At 37.3% G+C, this 22,169-nt stretch overlaps 1 protein-coding gene across 13 annotated transcripts in view; it reads left to right on the forward strand.

Annotated features, from left to right (window-relative positions):
* NEK10 (NIMA related kinase 10) overlaps positions 1-22,169 on the forward strand; it is a 226,885-nt gene that overhangs the window by 146,793 nt on the left and 57,923 nt on the right. For all 13 annotated transcript variants that reach the window (XR_003141762.3, XM_025461041.3, XM_049100027.1 and 10 more), the window contains 4 exons: positions 3,568-3,781; positions 18,619-18,802; positions 18,907-18,993; positions 20,464-20,518. Coding sequence is in view for 12 of the 13 variants with exons in the window: in XM_025461041.3 (XP_025316826.1) it covers positions 3,568-3,781; positions 18,619-18,802; positions 18,907-18,993; positions 20,464-20,518 (540 nt within the window). In the remaining variant the exon portion in view is untranslated. The remainder of the gene's footprint in view (positions 1-3,567; positions 3,782-18,618; positions 18,803-18,906; positions 18,994-20,463; positions 20,519-22,169) is intronic.

Consider the following 22,169-nt stretch of genomic DNA (forward strand, 5'->3'; position numbering starts at 1 on the left):
ACCATGATGCTAAACTGCATCTCCCTGGTGGTTCCTTTTTCAGCAATGGCAAATCCAGGAATGGAAGCAATTTTGGGAGAGAAGGAGATGACTAAATGCCGGAACAGAGACCATTCTGGTTCCCATTTACCATAATATATAACTATATAAAATTTGTAAAACTATTTTTAACTCTTTGAGGAACCTCCACACAGTTTTCCAGAGTGGCTGCACCAGTTCACATTCCCACCAACAGTGCAAGAGGGTTCCTTTTTCTCCACATCTACTCCAACATTTGTGGTTTCCTGCCTTGTTAATTTTACCCATTCTCACTGGTGTGAGGTGGTATCTCATTGTGGTTTGGATTTGTATTTCCCTGATGGCAAGTGATGCAGAGCATTTTCTCATGTGCGTGTTGGCCATGTCTATGTCTTCCTCTGTGAGATTTCTGTTCATGTCTTTTGCCCATTTCATTATTGGATTGTTTGTTTCTTTGGTGTTGAGTTTAATAAGTTCTTTATAGATCTTGGAAACTAGCCCTTTATCTGATATGTCATTTGCAAATATCTTCTCCCATTCTGTAGGTTGTCTTTTAGTTGTGTTGACTGTATCCTTTGCTGTGCAAAAGCTTCTTATCTTGGTGAAGTCCCAATAGTTCCGTTTTTGCTTTTGTTTCTTTTGCCTTCATGGATGTATCTTGCAAGAAGTTACTGTGGCTGAGTTCAAAAAGGGTGTTGCCTGTGTTCTCCTCTAGGATTTTGATGGAATCTTGTCTCACATTTAGATCTTTCATCCATTTTGAGTTTATCTTTGTGTATGGTGAAAGAAAATAGATCTGCCCTACGACCCAGCAATTGCACTGCTGGGGATTTACCCCAAAGATACAGATGCAGTGAAACGCCGGGACACCTGCACCCCGATGTTTATAGCAGTAATGTCCACAATAGCCAAACTGTGAAAGGAGCCTCGGTGTCCATTGAAAGATGAATGGATAAAGAAGATGTGGTTTATGTATACGATGGAATATTACTCAGCCATTAGAAACGACAAATACCCACCATTTGCTTCGACATGGATGGAACTGGAGGGTATTATGCCGAGTGAAATAAGTCAATAAGTCAAAGGAGAAGGACAAACATTATATGGTCTCATTCATTTGGGGAATATAAATAATAGTGAAAGGGAATAGAGGGGAAGGGAGAAGAAATGGGTAGGAAATATCAGAAAGGGAGACAGAACATGGAAGACTCCTAACTCTGGGAAACGAACTAGGGGTGGTGGAAGGGGAGGTGGGCAGGGTGTGGGGGAGACTGGGTGGCAGGCACTGAGGGGGGCACTTTGGGATGAGCACTGGGTGTTATTCTGTATGTTGGCAAATTGAACACCAATAAAAAATAAATGTATTATTAAAAAAATTGTAAAACTAGCTTATACTGCTTTTTTTTATTAAAAAAAAGCTCAGCTGATAAATTCACCTGCTAATATTATACTTGAATATTTGCAGACTAAGACTTTAGTCTAATGTACTAATGAAAGGATTACTTGTTGGGGTGTTTGTTTTTTTCTTCACATGGCAGTCATAACCAACTCTAAGTCAGCCAAGCATTTTTATCAACTTTAATTTCTTTTGCTAATTAAGTGACAGTAGGTGAAGAAACTGATTTAATTAGAAGGTGAAATTCAACATTTTAGCATCTTTTATGATTATAAGCAAAAGAAAGAAATTTGAATACAAATATGTCACTGGCATAGAAGTTCAGCTTCACATGCTTATGACCAATGCTCAGGGCCACCATACTCAAAACAGTCCTGTGCTTAGGGTTTAGGGCTCTGCACTTAAGGTCATGAAATTCTTAATAATTTTATCTTTAAATTTGTGTTTTGGAAATGAAGTCTGTTGAGACAAGGAGCATGTATATTTGGGGCTTGGGAGCCTCAGTTCATATGAGGTCCCTCCAACTTCCTACTTCTCTGACATAGATTCTCAGCCATCTCCTCCTGGCCCTATGGCCCCTGGCTGTCCTCCAGCTCGATCTCCCTGTCCCCGTGCCATCATTGCTACTGTTCTTTACCTGGTATAGTGTATGGGAATACAGACAAGGAGAGGGTCAAGGTGTAGTATGTGCCCTGCTGCATCTTGGAGCGAGGAGAAAAAGAGGCCCTCCTTAACCAGGCTGGTAGCATCATGGTGCATTCACTGGGTGACTCAGTGGGGACCTCTTGCCCATCTCCAATCCAGGTACCAAGTGCATTATAATGGTGGCATGGAGGTTGCAATCTCTTGGAGCGTCTCCTGCCATCATTTAGACAATGGTCTATGGAAAGGAAGATTGAGTTCTTCACTCCCTGCTGGGGCCCTACACTTTCATTTTGTACTGAGCACTCCCAAAATTATGTAGCAGTCTTGTCTTTCTTTGTTATAAATGCATGGACTGAACTTTGTTAAATATAAATTCAGCAGATGTGTAAGTGCCTGTCATAACCATAGTGCAAGCCTACTGCCTTAGAAAGAAAGATGAAGCATGAGATGATAATGTCTAAGATATGTATATTTTACTCATAATCACAAAAAAACAGAATAATTAGCAAATTAACAAGTTAGTCTTATTTTGACTTCTGTGATGAAGAATAATAATAAAAATAAAATAGTTCTCAAATATTACCTGGAGATGTCAGTATAGGTGAAAGTTGTATGAACTCTAGTTTGCTAAATCAAATTAAAAAAAGTGAAAATCAGATCTTTTTCTCAAAGTTCAAATAAGTTAAAGTTTATAAAGAAGTAAACAACTTCAGTGAAGTTAGAGAATTTGAATTAAAAAATAGACAAAATATTATAGTGAGTATTGAAGTATTTAAAGCATGCTAGCAACAATCTTGCTAATTGATTCCATTGTGTCTAGAATAGCTTTCTATTAGTGTTTAGTTGTGACATAAATATTCCTTTTAGTAAGCTGGTTGACATTTCCTACCTCCAAATCACAGAAAATATTAGCATGTAATGTGTCAGTTAATTACTTTAAAAATTATTATAAACATCTTAAACCTCTAAATAACTGGGTTACATTTTATTTTTATGGCTTGTGTTTGGTAACATACACTCTACTCAAGTTGGGTTGATATTGCTGCATATAACGCATATAACACAGCTGCAAAAGGCCAGTCAGTTGTGACCCCCTAGAAATCTACCTTCCATTTGATGCATCAGGGACTACATTCTCGGGATCCCTCTTTGTTTCTACTGACCAATGACTTGACAGTGATTATAGAAAATAACCACTTCACACAGGAGAAGATGACTAAATCCTCCTGTCCTGAGCTCCATGCTCAGCCTGTAGCCCTTGCCTGACAGCCCAACTGCAAAGAGAACAAAGCTACCTCCCTCTGCTTCCCAAACTTTTCAATACTTCTTTTTTCAATACCTTTTAAAAAGTCTTATATTCAGAACTATGCTTGATGTCCATCTTATCCCAGGTGATCTTGGGTATGACACCATGGTGGATGCGTGGTGGGGTTTAATCTTGACCCTCCACACCCTGTGGCCTGATCCCAACATTGACCAGAGTGCTGAAATCAACTGTCTTCTCTTAGGTGCCTCACTCCTGATGCAGAAACCCGCCCAGATATTATAGAAGTCAGCTCAATGATATCAGATGTCATGATGAAGTATTTAGACAACTTATCTACATCCCAACTGGCTTTGGAAAAGAAACTGGAACGGGAACGGAAGCGTACACAGAGGTACTTTATGGAAGCCAACCGCAATGCTGTCACATGTCACCATGAGCTGGCTCTGTTATCTCATGTAAGTGTACGTCTGTCGGTGTCTTCATGATAGACTATAATAAGGTCATCTGAAGTTGTTCAGGCTTATCTTAAGGGAAAATTATCTTAAGTTAGGAAAATATTAATTGCTATGTGCAGTATTTCACTATTGTATAGTTACATATTTGCATCCCTTTCTAGACTTTAAAATTATAGTCAAGATAAATGTTCCAATGAACTAACCCTAATTTATTGATTATTGCAAAACTAGGGGCATCAAAAAATCCCTTAGCAATTTTTTAAGTTTATATTATGCTCTTTTTATAGATGGCAGTGAATATGTATATTTTATTTCTTTAGCAATCTGATTTGGGAAATATGGATGAAATTTTATGTGTTAATCCAGATAAGGAAATAATAATTGCCTTAAAATTTTGTCCTTTTGCTTTTATTACTGTTTGTGGTGGTAATAATACTACCTTGCTTCAAATAAGAATATGTCCTTTCATTTTTCTTGCCAGTAACCTTTAAATTATTTTAACATTTAAGTTTATTTCTGAGCAGAACTTGAAAAAGGGGAAAGCTATAAATGTCCACATGTGCAAGTGACCATGCCAGTGATGCTCTTGTTGCTCTCTTGTTTTTCCCCTGTGCTTTTGTTGTATTATGACCCATGATCTGTCCAAGGGACGTTCAAGGGACCCTTGAATCTGGTAAATATTCTTTTCTTCTTTCTTGGGCATGAGGCCCAAGGAAATAGGGTCATAACACCCATTCTTAATTAAGGCAGTTGGTCATCAGATTTCTTTCCAGGACCCTAAAGACCTGTTCTGCCTCAGCTGGGAAAATAATATAAGGAGTTGATTTCAAAGAAGAGACAATTGTTATTTCCTTCTTTTCTTTTCTTTTTTCTTTTCTTTTTTCGTTTCTTTTCTTTTCTTTCTTTCTTTCTTCTTTCTTTCTTTCTTTCTTTCTTTCTTTCTTTCTTTCTTTCTTTCTTTCTTTCTTTCTTTCTTTCTTTCTTTCTCTTTCTTCCTCTGAGCTTCTTAGATAAGAGAGTTTCCATCTAACTCCTTTCTATTAAAAAGAATGCAGAACTCTATGGTGTGTTTCTCTTGACATATTTGGAATCTGGAAGTTGAAGATTCAATAGAGTTTTCTTTTGGGGGGAAAAACTCATCTTTATTGCCTTGCTGATCCCAGCTGTAGTGTCACAGAACAATCCTTAGTGATTATCTAAGGCCTTGGTTTATGTTTAGGAACATATAACTTGGAGTTATAGCTCTTGCTGAACACACTGAAATGTTATATAAAGCAAGTTAGAGCTCACTTTTCTTGTTATTTTATTACTTGACTTTGTAAAAAAGTAGGCAACAGTGAGAACACACACGTCATGTTGCATGCAGAGTACAGTGTTCCCAGTAAACTAAAATGCAAGAGATTTAGCCATTTCTATATATCTTAAGTATTTGAGGCCTTCTATTAAGTTCTGTACTGCAAACCTACTTAGCCAATTTCCAATTGGATATAAAAGAGTCAGTGTATGTTAGATTCCTGTAGCTGATATGGGGGTAGGCGGAGTTAGTTTAAAATCTAACAGCAGAAATCCTCTTATCTTTAGCAAAACACCTTGAGAATGACAGTTTTATTTATTTATTTGCTTCTCAGCTTTTTTTTTTTTTTAAACTCTTACTGTGGAAAATTTCATACATTTACAGAAGTAAAGATAGTACTTCGTGTAGGCACCCTCCAGCTTCAAGAATTTGCTACTTCGGGCCAGTCACATGCTGTCTTTATGCCCACCCACCACCTACTCCCTGCCAACCATAGGTTATTTTGAAACAAACTCAAGACACCATATCATCTTATCCATCAATTGTTCAGTATGTATTTTGGGGGCCATTTTAAGTGTAGAAATCTAGCTCTCAGGCCATGACTGGGTTAAACAAAGGGAGATGTCTATAGTTGATGAGGGAGTTTTGAGGTTCTAAAGGTTCTGTACTCATCCATAAAATAGGGGGAAAATATTACTTATTACAGAAAGCACTAGGATTAAATAACTTAATGTGTTTGAATAAACTGTGCAAATAAAAAAGTGGCACGAAATTATAAGATAGCACCAATTATATAAAATGAACAGTGATTATGTTAAAAAATAGTTGTTGATGCAACTCACTAATCTAGTACTAAGTGGTCCATTAGTGCTAAATCCCTGGGTGGTTTTCATGCAGTTAATAAGTATTTATTGAGCATATGCTACTAGGCAACCTTGATGCCCTCATGGAGCATTCAGTCTCTTAGGGACCATAGAGAAATGCTTTACTTCTAGGCAGAATTTATAGTACTCCTTTTAAAGAACCATAAAATATCTTCTTTTGTACTATCTTATATATACTGATAATTTTTCATTTCGGACTAATCAAATGTTAGCTAAAAGGAAAAGTGGAGCTTTATTAAAGAACTGAGAAGGAAATACGATTACATTTCATCAAAAGACAGCATGTAGTTAATTGGCATTATCCTTGCTAAGTACCAATTATTATTTTTCAAAAACTTACATTGACACCATTGCTAATGGAAAAATTAGAGGTATAAAATGTTATGTCTTTTTTTAAGTATTGTTATAGTATTATGATTATTTCATTTCAAATATAGTTTAATGTCTCCCAGAGCAGTTCATGTCAACAATACAGTTACATAATCCAATGATAAGCAATAGTCAAAGGAAAGAGAAATTAGTGGGTGCAGTAGAACTTTATGAATTCTCAGCATTGATAAAGAGATCTACTGTGAGTTGCTGGAATTTACAAATTAGTGAGTAAGAAAATAATTGATAAGAAACTTTATGAGCTTTTATGTCATGGGATGTATGCTACTTATGTTTTCACACATTAGGTTATTCTTAATTATGGCAATAGGCTAGGAAAGACAGGTACTAATATATGTTTCAAAAGGACAGAGAAGTCTTCACTAATAAAGTTCACTACTGTGTACTGTTGTTTAGACTCTATGAAAGAGAAGCAAGACTTTCTTTTTGAAGAAAGTTAAGCTTTCTAATTTTTATAATTCAAAATAAGATATCATAAGGAGAGCAGAATTAAGAATAAGAATCAAGCAGAGAAAAATGAGGTATATTTTTTGCTTAAATATTGTAATAATAAAAGTATATTGTGCTGCAGAAGGTACTATGGCATTGTACTTGTCAAAATCATGATTGGCATGTTGGCATTATGCACGTGTTAAACACACAGAATAACTGCCCTTTTGGTGTTATCTAATGCCCCCGGCAGAAAAATCGATTGCAGACATTTCTAAACAGTGCGCTGCTTAGATCTTTGCCAGCAAATGCAAGGATGAGTGTTAAAACCCAGCCTGGAAAAATCTGGATAATCAATAGAAAACTTCAATTTCATTCAGATTACAGGGATTGCATGGAACCTGCTGTAGACTAATACTAACATTGGTAAAAAAGCATATTTCTAGATGTATAAATGGAGCAGAGCTGAATATACCAGGGAGACTGAAGGATAATGACGAAAGAAGCATGTTCTTGAAGGGTGAGTTTTGCAGGGATTTACCACTTCCAGTGATATTTGACTGGTACTTTTATCTTCACCACTTCTATTTTAAAGCTAAATAATTATTTCTTTTTACTAGCATAGTGAGTTCATTCTCTCTGGAGAACTTTCACATCCATAAGTCTAACAGGGAACAACATAAAAAGAAATCGAAAATGCTTGCAGTTTATAATTAATAATAGAAGAACAAAGATTTGTTGAATATCTTCTGAATGTAAGACATTGTGCTGGCTATTGTGACGATGTTAAAAAAATTTAAAGGAGTGATCTTAGTCATGAAGTGATATATCCAGTCTACTTGGGAAGCCAAGACATACATGCAGCAGGAAATCTGGGTAAATACCAAATGAGATCTCTGGCTGATATAATTCAGGGAGGCTCCCAAAACAAGCAGGGTATAAGATTGGGCCTTGAAAGTAGGTAAAGAAGTTACTCCTGGATGGAAAAGAATAACAAAAGTGCATGAGCTCCAAATACACCAGCTTAGCTTACTTAGGAATACTAATCACATTTTAGAAATGGTATTGTTTTATGCTTTAACTTAATAGGCAAGAAAAGGTAAACCAAGAGAAGAGATTTGGCTAAGTTCACCAAGCTGGTTTGCTGCTTTTGGACCTTGGACTGAAAGTTGGACGTCCTGATTTATAATGCATATTTTGATATGTATAGTTTGGAAAGTTGGGGCAAGCAGGCTGGTGCTAGATGGCAGAAGTTTGTGAATACCTAGTCATGGTATTCAAACATAGTATTTGTGTTTAATCCTAGGTAGTGGGGACTAAAGCTTTGAATTTCTCCAAAGTAACTAAACCACCAAATTATCAAATTGAAGGCTTATTCTTCCTTATTGTTCATATCTCCTCCCTGATTTTTTTTTTCCTGGTGGTTTCCATTTTATGTCTCTGAACACTCTTTCTTTATTCCCTCTTCCAACACTGGATTCTTAAATTTTGATGTTCTGCTTCTCTTCTTGCTCTTCCCTTGAGTGAGCTCTGTCCAGTTCCATGGTTTGCCATTTTGTATGAATTTGGGTAAAAATTGGTTATACAAAATGGGAACTTTATTTTCTATAATCATGTATCACTTTGTTTTGAGCCACTTTTCCTACTGATAGCAGAAAATGGTGGCTATAGCCATTAACACTTATATCAGCTGTTCTAGTCTAAGTTTTTCTAAGGGCTCTCCTCTCCACCTCCCTCTTCCAAGATGGCAGCTGGATACAGGAACAAGCTTAGGTATCCTCGACCCAATGGGAGGGGGCTCTGTGCATTGCCTTCTTCTTTGGCCTCTGTTGACTTTTGATGAGGTGAACCTATCCTTGTGGCTTTGGGGGACCTATCATGGCATCCCTGGTTTGAAATGTCTGACAAATCCATCTTACCCTTCCAGTTCTCATTCTCATTCTCTCACATTGGGTCATTGCATTATCCAATGTTCTTAACTCTAGGCTCCTCCTCAGCCCTAGCAGTGATTCAGGGTACCAGCTCTGTACTATCTACAGGGTTATCAGGAAATGTGTCTCTGTGTGTGTGTGTGTGTGTGTGTGTGTGTGTGTGTGTGTGTGTGTGAGTGTGTGTGAGAGAGAGAGAGAGAGAGAAAGAGAGAGAGAGAAGGGAGAGCCATTTGTTTATCACAATAATGTTGACTGCTACCGGCACTTAAGAGAAGCAGCCAGGAATGCTAATATTATGTATATTAGTGTGTATATAACAGTCCTACACAGAATGTATAAAGCAGAACCAGTAGGAAATACATATGATTTGTTGCAAGGAATTGTCTTATATATTTGTGGGCCTGTCTAGGTAAGTCCAAAATCCATAGAGTGGGCTGGCAGGAAGGGCAGGTTTAAATTCTTGGGCATAGGCTAAACCTGCTGTCCACAGATGGAGTTTCTTTTTCATCTTGAAGAAGCCTCAGCTTAAAGACCTTCCAAATGATCAAATCCATTCTATGCAGGTTATCTAGAGTCATCTCCCTCCCTTTACTATCCTCTATGTGCCTACCAAGATCTTTCAAACATCACATCTGACCTTGATAAATTATCTCATGTTTAAGATGAGGAGTAAATGTTCCCATAGTGAGTCCTAGAAATGTACTCTAAGCTTTTGGAGAATTACGAACAGGAAGATTTCTGTGATAGGCTCCTGTTGTCAAACTACTGAAATATAGAGCATATAATTATTATCCTAAATTCTGTCTACCTTGGGGTGGGGAGGGGAGGGACCAGCTGGTAGAGCATTTGTCAGCAAAGATTATTTTCTAAATCCACAATCCCTTTACAATTTCACTTAAAGAAGTAGAATTCTCATTGTAGTTTTCTAATACAGTCTGTATATGTTCTTGGCAAAAGTTATTGACAGGCATTTGACATTTATCCTAAATTCTCAAATGTCTTTAAAGTTGACCACTTAAGGACTGAGAAGATATGCAAGTAACTGATTCTTATTTTCTTAGTGCAAACTTAAACTGTTGTGCCATTTATTTATCTGAGTTGTTTTATTTTTATTATACCATATGTCATTTACAATTGCTGAACACACCACAAAAGCCGTGTGTCTGCAATCCTCTGCTAAGAGATTAAATTTAGCCATGTAGAAAATGATGTATTTTAAAAGGACAATATTTTTGTGAACATCTTTGCTTTTATTGTCTGGTTAATTGTTGACTGAATTTCCCCCAAGGCTGTGACAATGCAACAAATAATGATGCAGTGAAGGAAGTATTGGGAAATATCATGACTTGTTTTGGAAATGTTCTATACTTGTTATGGTTTAAGAAAATAAAGCAATGCCTTTTAGGCTCCCACACAGATATATATACAATTCTCACATCCACACCATAACTCCATCTTTGTTTATTGAGATATAATTTACATATAGTAAGATGTACACATTTTAATTACTTAGTTTAATAACTTTTGACACATGGTTAACTTGCACCCAAAATCAGATTGGGAACATTTCTAGCACCTCAGAAATTTCCTTCATGCCACTTCCCATACAGTTCTCTGCCCATGGACAGACTATTAGGATTTCTGACACTATGGATTACTTTGACCTATTGTTTCTTCATATAATATAAATCACAAACAGTATGTATTCTTTAGTATCTGCCTTCTTTCACATGACCTAATGTCCATGAGATTCATCCATGATATTGTGCATAGCAGTTATCTGTTTATATTATTAGATAGTATTATGTTGTATGGATATATCATAGTTTATTCTCCTATTGATGAATGTTGTATTGTTCCAGATTTGGGGTTTTACATACAACTGCTATGAACTTTCTTATATAAGTCTTCTTGTGCAGATAATTTCATTTCTCTTAGATATAAATACTAGGAGAAGAATTTCAGGGTCATAAGGTAGTTGTATGTTTAACTCTAAAAGAAACTACCAAGCAGTTCTCCAAAATTGTACTGTTTAGCATTTTTAGGAGCAATGTTATGAGAGTTGCTCAATTGTTCTATATTCTTGTAAACATTTGATATATTGTCAGTCTTTTAGATTTTAACCTGTGTAGTGGGCATAAAAAAGTATTTCTTTGTGGTTTTAGTTTACATTTTCTTGATAACCAAGGCTGCTGAGCACTTTTACATGTGCTAATTGTTCATTTATATATCTCTTTGTGTGTGTGTGTGTTTGTGTGTGTGAAGTATCTATTCAAATCTTTGGCCATTACTTTATTGAATTATTTGTCTGTTTTTGTTGATTTTAGGAGTTCTTTATATATTCCACATGTGTGTTGTCAAATATATGTATTGCTAATGTTTTTCCTAGTCTATGCCTTGACTGTTTTTTAATGATTTTTTTTATGAGCAGAAATTTTGTTGAATTTTAATTTTGTTAAAGTCCAATTTACTTATTTAGTTTTTTGTTGTTGTTAGTGCTTTTTGTATCTTGTTAAAGAAATCATGGCCTATCCCAAGGCTGCAAAAATAGGCTCTTTTTTCTTTTGGTAATTCTTTCTGATAATAGATTTTATGTTTAGGTCTGTGATCCATTTTGATTTAATTTCATGCATAGAATAATGAAGAGATTGAAATTTTTTTCCCATATGGGTACCCAGTTTTCCCAGCATCATTTCTTAAAATGTCTAAAGTTTCCTTACTGATTTTACTACACGTCTTTGTTGAAAGTCATTTAACACTGTATATGTGGATTTATTTCTGAACTCTATTCTGTTGCCTTTATCTGTGTATCTATTCTTAGGCCAGTACCACACTGTTTTGATTATTGTAGACTTTTAATAAGTCTTGAAATTAGGTTGTATAAGCGCTCAGATTTTGTTCTTCTCTGTCAAATTTGATTTGACCATTCTAGATCTATTTACTTTTAATTTAATTTAATTTAAAAAATTTTTAAGATTTTATTTATTTATTCATGAGAGACACATAGAGAGGCAGAGACATAGGCAGAGAGAAAAGCAGGCCCCATGCAGGGAGCCCAAAGTGGGATTCGATCCCGGGTCTCCAGGATCATGCCCTGGGCCGAAGGCAGACACTCAACCACTGAGCCACCCAGGCATCCCAATTTACTTTTAATTTTAGAATCAGTTTGTCAGTTTCTTCAAAAAATAATGCTGCTATTTTGATTTCTATCCTTTGTTTTAATATGGAGAAGAGCTTTGCCATCCTTTGAAAAATCAGTGTTTTGTTTCACTTATTCAACAAAATTTATCCAGCACCTATTCTCTTTTGGGGACTATTCAAGTCTGTATTCTAACAGTAAACAGAAAATTCAAAGAATTCCATCTTCACAGTGGAGGAAGACAAATCATAAGTAAATTAATATACAGTTAAGTCTACAGGCAAAAATATGAAGGCAAAGTAAAAGTGATTGGTAGATGTGGAAAGACAGGCTGTTTTAAATAGGGATATATATGGAAGGCTACTATAACTGCAGGGCTTTTGGCTAGAAACCAGAATACATTAAAAGAATGAGCTGCACAAATATCTGGAGGTGCAACATTGATGGCAGAGGGCATAGCAAGTCCAGATATCGGAGGTAGGAGCATGCCTGCCAGATTTAAGGGGCAAGCAAGGAGGCCTGTGTGGCTGGAATCCAGTGTGTCTGGGGAAAGAGTAGGAGATGAGGATGCTACAGTCACTTGAGTGGTGTGTGTTTTGAGCAAAGGGGTGACATAATGTTTTAAAATCATACAGCTGATTGCTGTATATGAATTGACCACTGAGAGTCAAGAATGGAAGCAAGGAGATAGATAAAAGATGATGGTGATTCTTTTCCTTGATTTTTAATTCTTTGTTTACTGGCACTTAATCACTTTGGTATTTTGACACCGTGTATTAAGTGTGTGGTTTGACAAGAATTAGACCTTCCCTTCTGTCATTCTGTATTAAAAATGAAACAGTAAGTAGGGTTCTAATATGTGGGGTTTGTTCTTATTGATGCCACCTATGTCTAATTCCATACTATTTCATGCCTTAACCAATGCTGCTTGTCAATTGCATTTCTTGTTTTTTTGAGCAATCCAAATTAAAATGCCTTAAGACTTGACCACTTGATGATTTTCTGTGCATGTTTTTTTCTAGATGTTAAATGGAATTACCTGATTCTGTCCTCCTTTAAAATGCTTTCAGAAGTATTCACACATACATTCAGTTCTTTTCCTTTACTAGCATGTAGTTTTGAAACAAAATGGTGGTCAGTCAATGTTGATGTAGACTGTATCTTCTGTATTTTTAATAAGGGATACCTTCAGATTATGGTACTGTTTTCTTCATCCTTATTAGTGTTATTTCTTCTAACAACCTATCTTTGAATTCAGAATAATAGAGAACCTGTTGCAGATACTAGACTATTTATGGGGTGGCAGTGAAATGCTATCAAGCATGGTAAATTTGATAGTGGAATTTTCAATGGAATTATAATAATTCGTCCACTAATTTACTTATTTTAAGACAGTTCATTAGTCTTGTTCTTGTGCTTTTAAGAAGTTCTAATTAAGAGAGTGTCATGATAATAGTGGGATCATCATTATATGCCTTTAATTATATTAAAGCAAAATTTTTGGCTTTGTATGAATATTTTTTAAAAGTTCAAAATAAAAAATAGTTAATATCCAAACTTGAAGAGAACATTTCCTTTATTATATAATATTTGTAAATTTAGTTATTTCCAGCGCCTCTCACACCAGTTTTTCTGGTTTATTTTTTTATTTTTCATTTTTTTTAAAGGTTTATTTATTCATTCTTGAGAGACACAAAGAGACAGAGAGAGAGGGAGAGACAGGCTCCCTGCAGGGAGCCTGATGTGGGACTCGATCCTGGGTCTCCAGGATCACACTCTGGGCTGAAGGCAGTGCTAAACTGCTGAGCCACCTGAGCTGCCCAGTTTTTCTGGTTTAATTTGAACATATTGCTCTTCTACTTGATATACAGAGCACAGGAGCAGGGAAATGCTTCAGGATTTCAGAAACAAAAAAGATAGTGATGTCAACCAAACAACTTTGAAGCTAAAAGATCCCCAGCTATCATAGTAAGGGACCAGGCTCCAAGCTTGCTTTTGCGGCCCACCGTTGTGTAGGGTAAAACCAAGTGTCTGAGAGTGAGGTCCTAGATAGGGGCCTCTCATGGCACCTGCTAAAGTGGTCAGACCACTTAGGTATGGCCTGGGTCAATGTGGCCCCTTCAGCCCTCTTGGCCACACTGGATGATTTTCTTTTTTAAAGATTTATTTATTTATTTGAGAGAGAGACAAAGAGAGAGGGGGTGTGTGAGTGGGGGGAGGGGCAGAGGGAGAGGAAGGGAGAGAGAAAAGCAGACTCCCTGTTGAGCAGGGAGCCGGATGCAGAGCTGGATCCCAGGACCCTGAGATCATGACCTGAGACAAAATCAAGGATCAGACGCCCAACCCTCTGAGCATCCAGGTGCCCCTGGCTGATTTTTTTTAATACTTTGAAATTTAGGATCTAAATTTATGCACAATAATATATAGTCAATGACCTGTCTCCTATTTTGGATTTTCTTTGTGCTATCATTCATGAAAAGCACAGAATGTGGTTTGCCATTAAAAAGAAATCACCTCAGCCAGGTGAATTGCTGTTAAGCACTGGGTAGCCCTACATTTATGTATCTAAGGTCACAGTTATTAACCAAACAAAGAGAAGACACTAGGGAGAGACATAGCTCAAATACAATGACTATTTTAGAACAAAAGAGTGTATTCTTTATGGTTCTCAAGTAAAGCATCTATAGGATATAGTTAGTGTTATGCTTTATGTTTATTTTTTGCTTCTTTTTCTTTCTCCTTATAAAACATTCTGGGCAATTTAAAAAATTGCTCTAGTTTTAATAAAATAGGCTCTCTTAATTCTTTCCCTACTGTTGCAGTTAATTTAGGCAATGTCAGTCTGTTACTGTTAGAATTTCTATTCAACTGAAAATGTATTATAATCTGCTGCACACATAAAAAATTACATTATAATGAGAAAAACCGAGCTAAACATAATTGTGCCTATAACAGCACTGTGACAGGAAGTGTCTCCTATAATGGTGATGATTTCCATATCAGTGATAATTTTATTGTCTGATTTGCATTGTCTTCTTCTTGCTGCCATATTGATGCACAGAATGTGTCCATCCGTTCCTAGGGGATATATAGATGCCAAAAAAAAAAAAAAACTAGTTAACTCTCTCTCCTATTCCTAGAAAAATCTTAAGTAATTAGAAAGTACAAAAGATGGCAGCAGCCAAATTGCATCCCCCAAGACTACACCCCCCCACACACACACACACCCTCAACTTCCATTAATAGGTTTATGTACTTGCTGGAGGCAACTTTTGAAACTACCTTAATGGCCTCAACTCTTAGGTTAAAAACATTTAACTATCTCTGCTTTTGGCCAATGCCTACTGGGTTACAGAGGCATATTATCGTTGCTGGGTGAGCCATCTCTAATATAGATGAATGGAGTTTTACAACTTCTCATAAGTGCAAAGGGGAACGAGGAAGGGAGACATTCACTCCTACTTATGGATATATCACCAAATAGTCTCTTCAGCTCTTAGAGAAGCATCATGATGTAGGATTCTGGAGAAATGGGCAAAATAAACACATACACACACACACACACACACACAGGAGCTACAAAACCTACTTATTACATAGGGGAATTCACCTGGCCCTTTTCTCCCTTAGATCTCAATACAGCAACCACTTACTAAGCAATGCTGTATACAAAACATTGTGCAAGGAATGGGGTGTTTGACAGGGACTAAAATAGCTCCCAGTTCAAGGAGAGAGTTGGTAATGAGTTGGGTATTTAAATATTTACAAGGAAAAACTCTGGAAATCACACTCAGGAAAATGCATCTACAGTGGTATATCATTTATGTCAAGTTCAAGAACTCTATAGATTTTTTTGAAGCAAAAACTGCTACAAGAGATTATAGAAACAGAGGTTTTTAAAACTAAAACAACTATACATTCTACATTGCTGTATCATACCTTCCATGCTTACAGAGTTTGAAGAAGCATCTCTTTCAAAATGTGAATTTCCCCTTTATCACAAGTTAAGCAAACACCCAATTATTTATGGATGCAATTTTGGTGGTTGCAAATAACTTGATTTGCAGCCCAACTGGTTCTTGGGTATTGATTGCAAGTCAAAGCTCCTCACATCTAAAATGCTTATATCAAGACTCACAGCTTCTTCTCACTCTTCATTCAGCCAAAGAAAAATATCAGCCAAAGAAAAATATCTTATCCATGCCTGTTTTAAAAAGAAACAAAGCCTTTGCTCCAGTTTTGCTAGTTTTAGAGATTTATGGTTTCTGGCATCCAATTGCATCATGCAATAAAGAATTTTATCAACTCAAAACTGATCTCTCTTTTTTTTAAAACATTGATAGCATTGACACATTTTGAGTGTATAGTCCCTATAGGGCTATAAATCCAGTTGTGGTCTTTAGAATAGGACATTAGATGATTTATTTCAAATAAAAAAAATCACAAGAAGAAGAAAGGCCTACATTATTTCTGTGTACATTTCTAACTTCCATTGAGGAAGTTGGAGGAAGAAGGATCTGTGACCTGGGACAGAAAAAGAAGGAAAGCATGGAAGGAGTTGAATAAGCTTGGCAGGAAAGTTTTGAGCCCAGAGGGAGCCTCCTGGATTTGGTATCAGAGGCTAGCTTGGGAAGAGCTGAAGCTGGCATTGGGAGCCCCTTGAGGCTCCCACAGGAAACATTTCTTTTTTTTTTTTTTTTAATTTTTATTTATTTATGATAGTCACACAGAGAGAGAGAGAGAGGCAGAGACACAGGCAGAGGGAGAAGCAGGCTCCATGCACCGGGAGCCCGACGTGGGATTCGATCCTGGGTCGCCAGGATCGTGCCCTGGGCCAAAGGCAGGCGCCAAACCACTGCGCCACCCAGGGATCCCAGGAAACATTTCTGAGAAGCACATATTCAGCAATGCCAAAGGGCATCTGAAACATTTTCCATTTTGGGATTTAAGGTAGCAGACTAGAGTAGATCCAAAAAACAGGAATGAACAATGCTCAGTCACAAAAGCAGGAAGATTTTTTTTTTTTTAATTGGAGTTCAATTTGCCAACATGTAGCATAACACCCAGTGCTCATCCCATCAAGTGCCCCCCTCAGTGCCCGTCACCCAGTCACCCCAACCCCTGCCCACCTCCCTTTCCATTACCTCTTGTTCGTTTCCCAGAGTTAGGAGTCTCTCATGTTCTGTCACCCTCACTGATATTTTCACTCATTTTCTCTCCTTTCCCCTTTATTTCCTTTCACTATTTTTTATATTCCCCAAATGAATGAGACCATATAATATTTGTCCTTCTCTGATTGAAAGATGAATGGATAAAGAAGATGTGGTATATGTATACGATGGAATATTACTCAGCCATTAGAAATGGCAGATACCCACCATTTGCTTCAATGTGGATGGAACTGGAGTGTATTATGCTAAGTGAAAAAAAGCAGGAAGATTTTGAACACTGGATCGAGGACTCACCAAAGAGAACTAAAATGCCCTTTCAACTGCGTGTTAGCTTCAACAGAGCAAGAAATATCTCCCAGCATCTTGGTGAAAGCTTTAAGAAAGCACAATGAAAAAATTCTCAGGAAAAAGATAACAAGCAGAAATTGATTGGACAGTTCACATTGCACAAAATGTCTTTGATATTCTTTTCTTTCTTTCTTTTTTTTTTTTTTTTTTTTGTCTTGTTTAGTGAACAGAAACACGTGAAAACTTTCAGAGGTTAACTTCAAACTCCAGTCACTCATAACATCTTAGATTTTCTTCACCTTCCATTCAGTCCCTGTGGAGTTTTTAGAAACCTTCCCCTGGTGACTGTGGGTGTCAGTTTCATTTTCAAAAAAATATCTGAAAACAAAACAAAACAAAAAACCATGGATCTGTCTCTCTAGAGGGCATTGCTCACCACCAGAGCCTCTGCCCCCAGCTCTTTATTTTTCAGGAGACCTCACCTCTCTCCCTCCATGGCCTGGCTCTGTATGCTACCAAGTTCCCAGAGATCTGAAGAAACTAAGCCCTACTTACCCTCTGTGGTGCTGAGATTTGATAGAAGTGTTTTTTTTTTTTTAATTGATATATAGTTGACACACAATGTAACTGTAGTTTCGGTGTACAACATAGTGATTCCATAATTCCATACCTTATGCTTTGTTCATCACAAGTGTAGCTACCATCTGCCACTATACAATGCTATTACAATAACATTGACTATACTTCCTATGCTATGCCTTTTATCCCCATGATTTATTCAGAGAGCAAATTATTATTATTATTATTATTATTATTATTATTATTGAGAGTCAGGTGGGATGACGGGGGGAATGGAGGAGAGAGAGAATCTTAAGCAGGCTCCACACCAAGTGCAGAGCCTGACATGGGGCTTGGTCTCACAACCCTAAGATTATGAGCTGAGCTGAAATCAAGAGTCAGACGCTTAACCAACTGAGGCACACCAGAGAGCAAATATAATTAAGATACTTTAAAGGAGAGTAATTTTGGCTTAATTGATCTTTTACTTAATGCTGCATTTTCTATCATTTTACACAGACCTCTGTCATTGAGCATCTTAGCACATCCGTTCTTGTTTGTCCAGTGGTGCAGATATACTTTGTCAAGGACTGAATAAATTCTGCTGCAAGCATGTAGATAGAACTATTAATGGTACTTTAGCGCAAATATTTATAATAACGTAGCAAGGATTTTAATATACGTCCTAATGAGCTTTGGGTGCTACAGAAGGAAGGAAGAAAAAAGCTGCTATAAGTTGAATTTCTCTTTCAGGAAACCTTTGAGAAGGCAAGCTTGAGTAGCAGCAGCAGTGGAGCTGCCAGCCTGAAAAGCGAACTTTCAGAAAGTGCAGACCTACCCCCTGAGGGCTTCCAGGCCCCCTGTGGTAAGGATGAAGACAGGGCCTGTGATGAAATCCTGTCGGAGGAGAACTTCAACTTGGAAAATATTGAGAAAGGTAATTCTAGTGAAATGGTGACATCATGAATACACTTGATTTTTGTCTGTTTCAAGGTTAATTTACTCTGTATTTTATTCTCCTACTCTTTTATTCATGTGCAGATATGTACTCAGAGCTAGATGATGAACTGGACATTTCGGACAACTCTAGCAGCTCCAGTTCAAGCCCTTTGAAAGAATCTACATTCAGTAAGTTTTCTTTGCTGGCCTGCGGGTTCCAGCAGGTCATGGTTTGGGAATCACACTTGGGAGTTGGGTAAACATCATCATATACTTAAGACAGAGGTTTGTTTTCCAAGTGCAGTGCTAATTAGGACAGGTTTGTCTAGCCCTCTTATGGACCCAGAGGCCAACTGGTGCTGTGGTCTTCTGATGCCTCAGGTGTCAAATGAATAGTTTCATTATTTCTACCAGCAATCCCAGCTTCTAACTGGGGAGTAGAGATAACTAATTTGGAGACACACTAAATAATCACAGGAGTAATGGAAGTGACCTCTTATGAATCTATTCTATAGGGGTTACAGACCTGGAGAAGAAATTAGTTTTGGGGTAGACTAAGTTTCATACAATTTTATTTCCAATATAAGGGATAGATTATATTTCAAACACTAAAGTAAAATAAATATTTTAATGATCTAATACTATGAATAAATAGGATATATAAATTCGGTCCATAAGTTAATCTTGACTCTAAAGTTAAAACTGGAAAGTAAGTATTCTGGAGTATGGGATATGGAAAGGAAAAGTACATTTGGATAAAATTTAAAGATTATAAGGAAAGATAGAATTCAATTCATTCAAGAAATCTGGAACTGAAAGAAAAGATAATTTAAAATAGAATATAGAGAAAGAATAATTTTTTTAAAAGAGTAAGTTGAAGGCATATTAATTAGGATGGGTAAAAATATTCTGAAATAAAATTAGTATAACTAATTTCCTCTCATTAATGACTATACTATGAAAATCTCATAAAATAAAGTTTAAAATGGTGTCCCTAAGGATCTAAGGAAAATCTCTAAGGAGCAAGCTTCATTTTTTGTTCCTTTCCGAACTTAATTGTCCATAAAATAGTGACTAGGTGTTCCAGATTTTCGGGGACAATCTCAGTTTCCAACATTGATCTATTTTTTCACAAATCCCTGCCTGCTAGATAAAATGCCCTGATTTGTGATTAGAAAACATGAAAGTTAAACAAGAAAAATATTCATGCATATGTAGCAAATTCTAGAAACAGTTAATTACTGCCTGTTTTGAGATGAATTCAGCTTTGTATATTCTGGGTAACAATAGTGGCGAGGGTCAGTGGGGAAGTGAGGAAGGAAAAGCTGGACCCTTCAACTTGCATGTGTAACTTGTAGTTATCCTGGCAAGGGCTTTAGGATAATTATTACATAGATATTTTATTGTACTTTATTAGCTATTAATAACAGAATTTCCTTATTTAGTTTCCTTTGGAAAAAGGACCTTAAACAATCCTGTTAAGTAAACAGTAATTTGAAACATTATATTTTAACTGATACTTTTATAAATGAAGACCATCTTCAGATTATGTAGAATTGCTCACATGATAGAATACAGCATTTTTTAAAAGTTAGTAAATAGATAAATAAAAAATTTGCAGAGGGAAATTATCAAGATATTTTTATGTTCTTGTTTCAGGCATTTTAAAGAGAAGTTTTAGTGCCTCAGGAGGAGAAAGACAATCCCATACAAGGTATGTACACATCGAGCTCCTAGAATTCTGTAGAGCTATTATTAGTGGCTGAACTAAAACCTCATAGCCTAAAGTCACCATGGACATGTGGTAATAGAGGTTGATAGAGCCCACTCTCCCAGCACTGATTTAGTTTACCAAGTAGCATACTGGAAAGAGTACTAAGCTTGGAGCTAGGTCTAATCTAGCTTTGTGATCATTAGAGAAGCAGTTAGAGCCTCTCAGAGCTCAGGGGTGGGCTGGAGAAGTAGGTAGTGTGCTTTATGAAGTCATCTGGAGCCCCGGCTCCTTATATCTTGTTTTTCCACATCCGTGGGATATAGGGCTCATCCTCATAGCAAATGTGGCAAATTCAGACCCCATCACATCCACATCCCGGCCAGCAGGAAGTGGCAAAAGGGCAAGTGGAGACATGGTCTTTCCTTTTAAGGACATGACTCAGGCATTGTGCTCATCCCTTCTACTAACAACATATTATTGGCCAGAACTTAATCATATGAACACATCTAGCTAGCTACAAGGGAGGATGAATATAGTTGGGGGATTCTGTTTTAAAAGAAAAAAGAAACTTATTTTAGGACAACCCACAATTTCTGCAAGTTATCTCTTGGACTAAAGACTAAAATGAAACTCTTAGGTTTGGCCTTTTGCAAGTCCCTGGTGACCTTTTTGAGGGCAGTTTCCATGGCTCTGGGTGAGGGTGACAGGAGTGAAGCCTGATTGTGGTGCTTTTAGAAATTACAGAAGCAGGGATGGGAAGGAAGCTAACAGTGATCTGGGTAGTAGCTGGTGAGGGACGTTTGATGGAAGAGGGTCTTCTTTGAATCAGGATGACTGCAGGGTGAATAGGACTGAGGAGAGGCAGTCAGTGGGGAGAGAGATAAAGAGGGAAAAGAAGTTGATGGTACACAGAGTAGCTTGAACCCAGGGAGTAGGTCTGGGAAAGATGAAGGGACAGCCCTTTGTGTCTGAAGAAAGGGGGGCAGAGATAAATTACAGCAGATATAAAAGATTATACTTGGTGATTTCTGTTTATTAGATGATGTTATTAGATGATATTCACTGCGGTCAGGAGTGTGGTCAAGTAGGAAGAAGCACAATAAAGATGGGCAGACAACTGAGCAGAGACAGGCAGACAGCCTGCCAAATAGCTCTGAGGTGAAGGCCCCAGTTGAGGCTGCGATGCCTACAAGTGCATGGGGGGTGGTGCCAATCAGTAGGCAGTGGAGCCATGGGTGATCCTGGCTGGGGAAGTGCAATATGACAAAAGGCTAAGCTGTGGTATGCTTTAGCAGTTGGGCCTTCTGGATGCTGGCAAAGGAACCCGACTCAGGTTAACTTGTGCAACAGGGAAGTTCATTAGAAGGCTCTGGGAGGCTCACATAATGAGGAACTCAGAGAATCAAACTTAGGAAGGACTAAGAGCCAGACAAGCCCCTGAAATCTGTGGAGGACACACTGTTGGTAGGCTCAGAAAGGCACTGATGCTGGGATGAAGGGGCTCCCAGTTGGTTTGTTTCATCCACGCGTCACCTTTTTCAGGATTCATTGTCCTCTGCAAGAGAGTCAGGGTGGCCTGGGTTGAATCAGGACCCAATTTACTGCATCAGGGAGAGCTAAGCTCCTTAATCGATATCCCCTCCAAGTCCAT

Source organism: Canis lupus, chromosome 23 (genome assembly GCF_003254725.2).
Source record: "Canis lupus dingo isolate Sandy chromosome 23, ASM325472v2, whole genome shotgun sequence".
In the NCBI taxonomy this organism is placed as follows: Eukaryota; Metazoa; Chordata; class Mammalia; order Carnivora; family Canidae; genus Canis; species Canis lupus.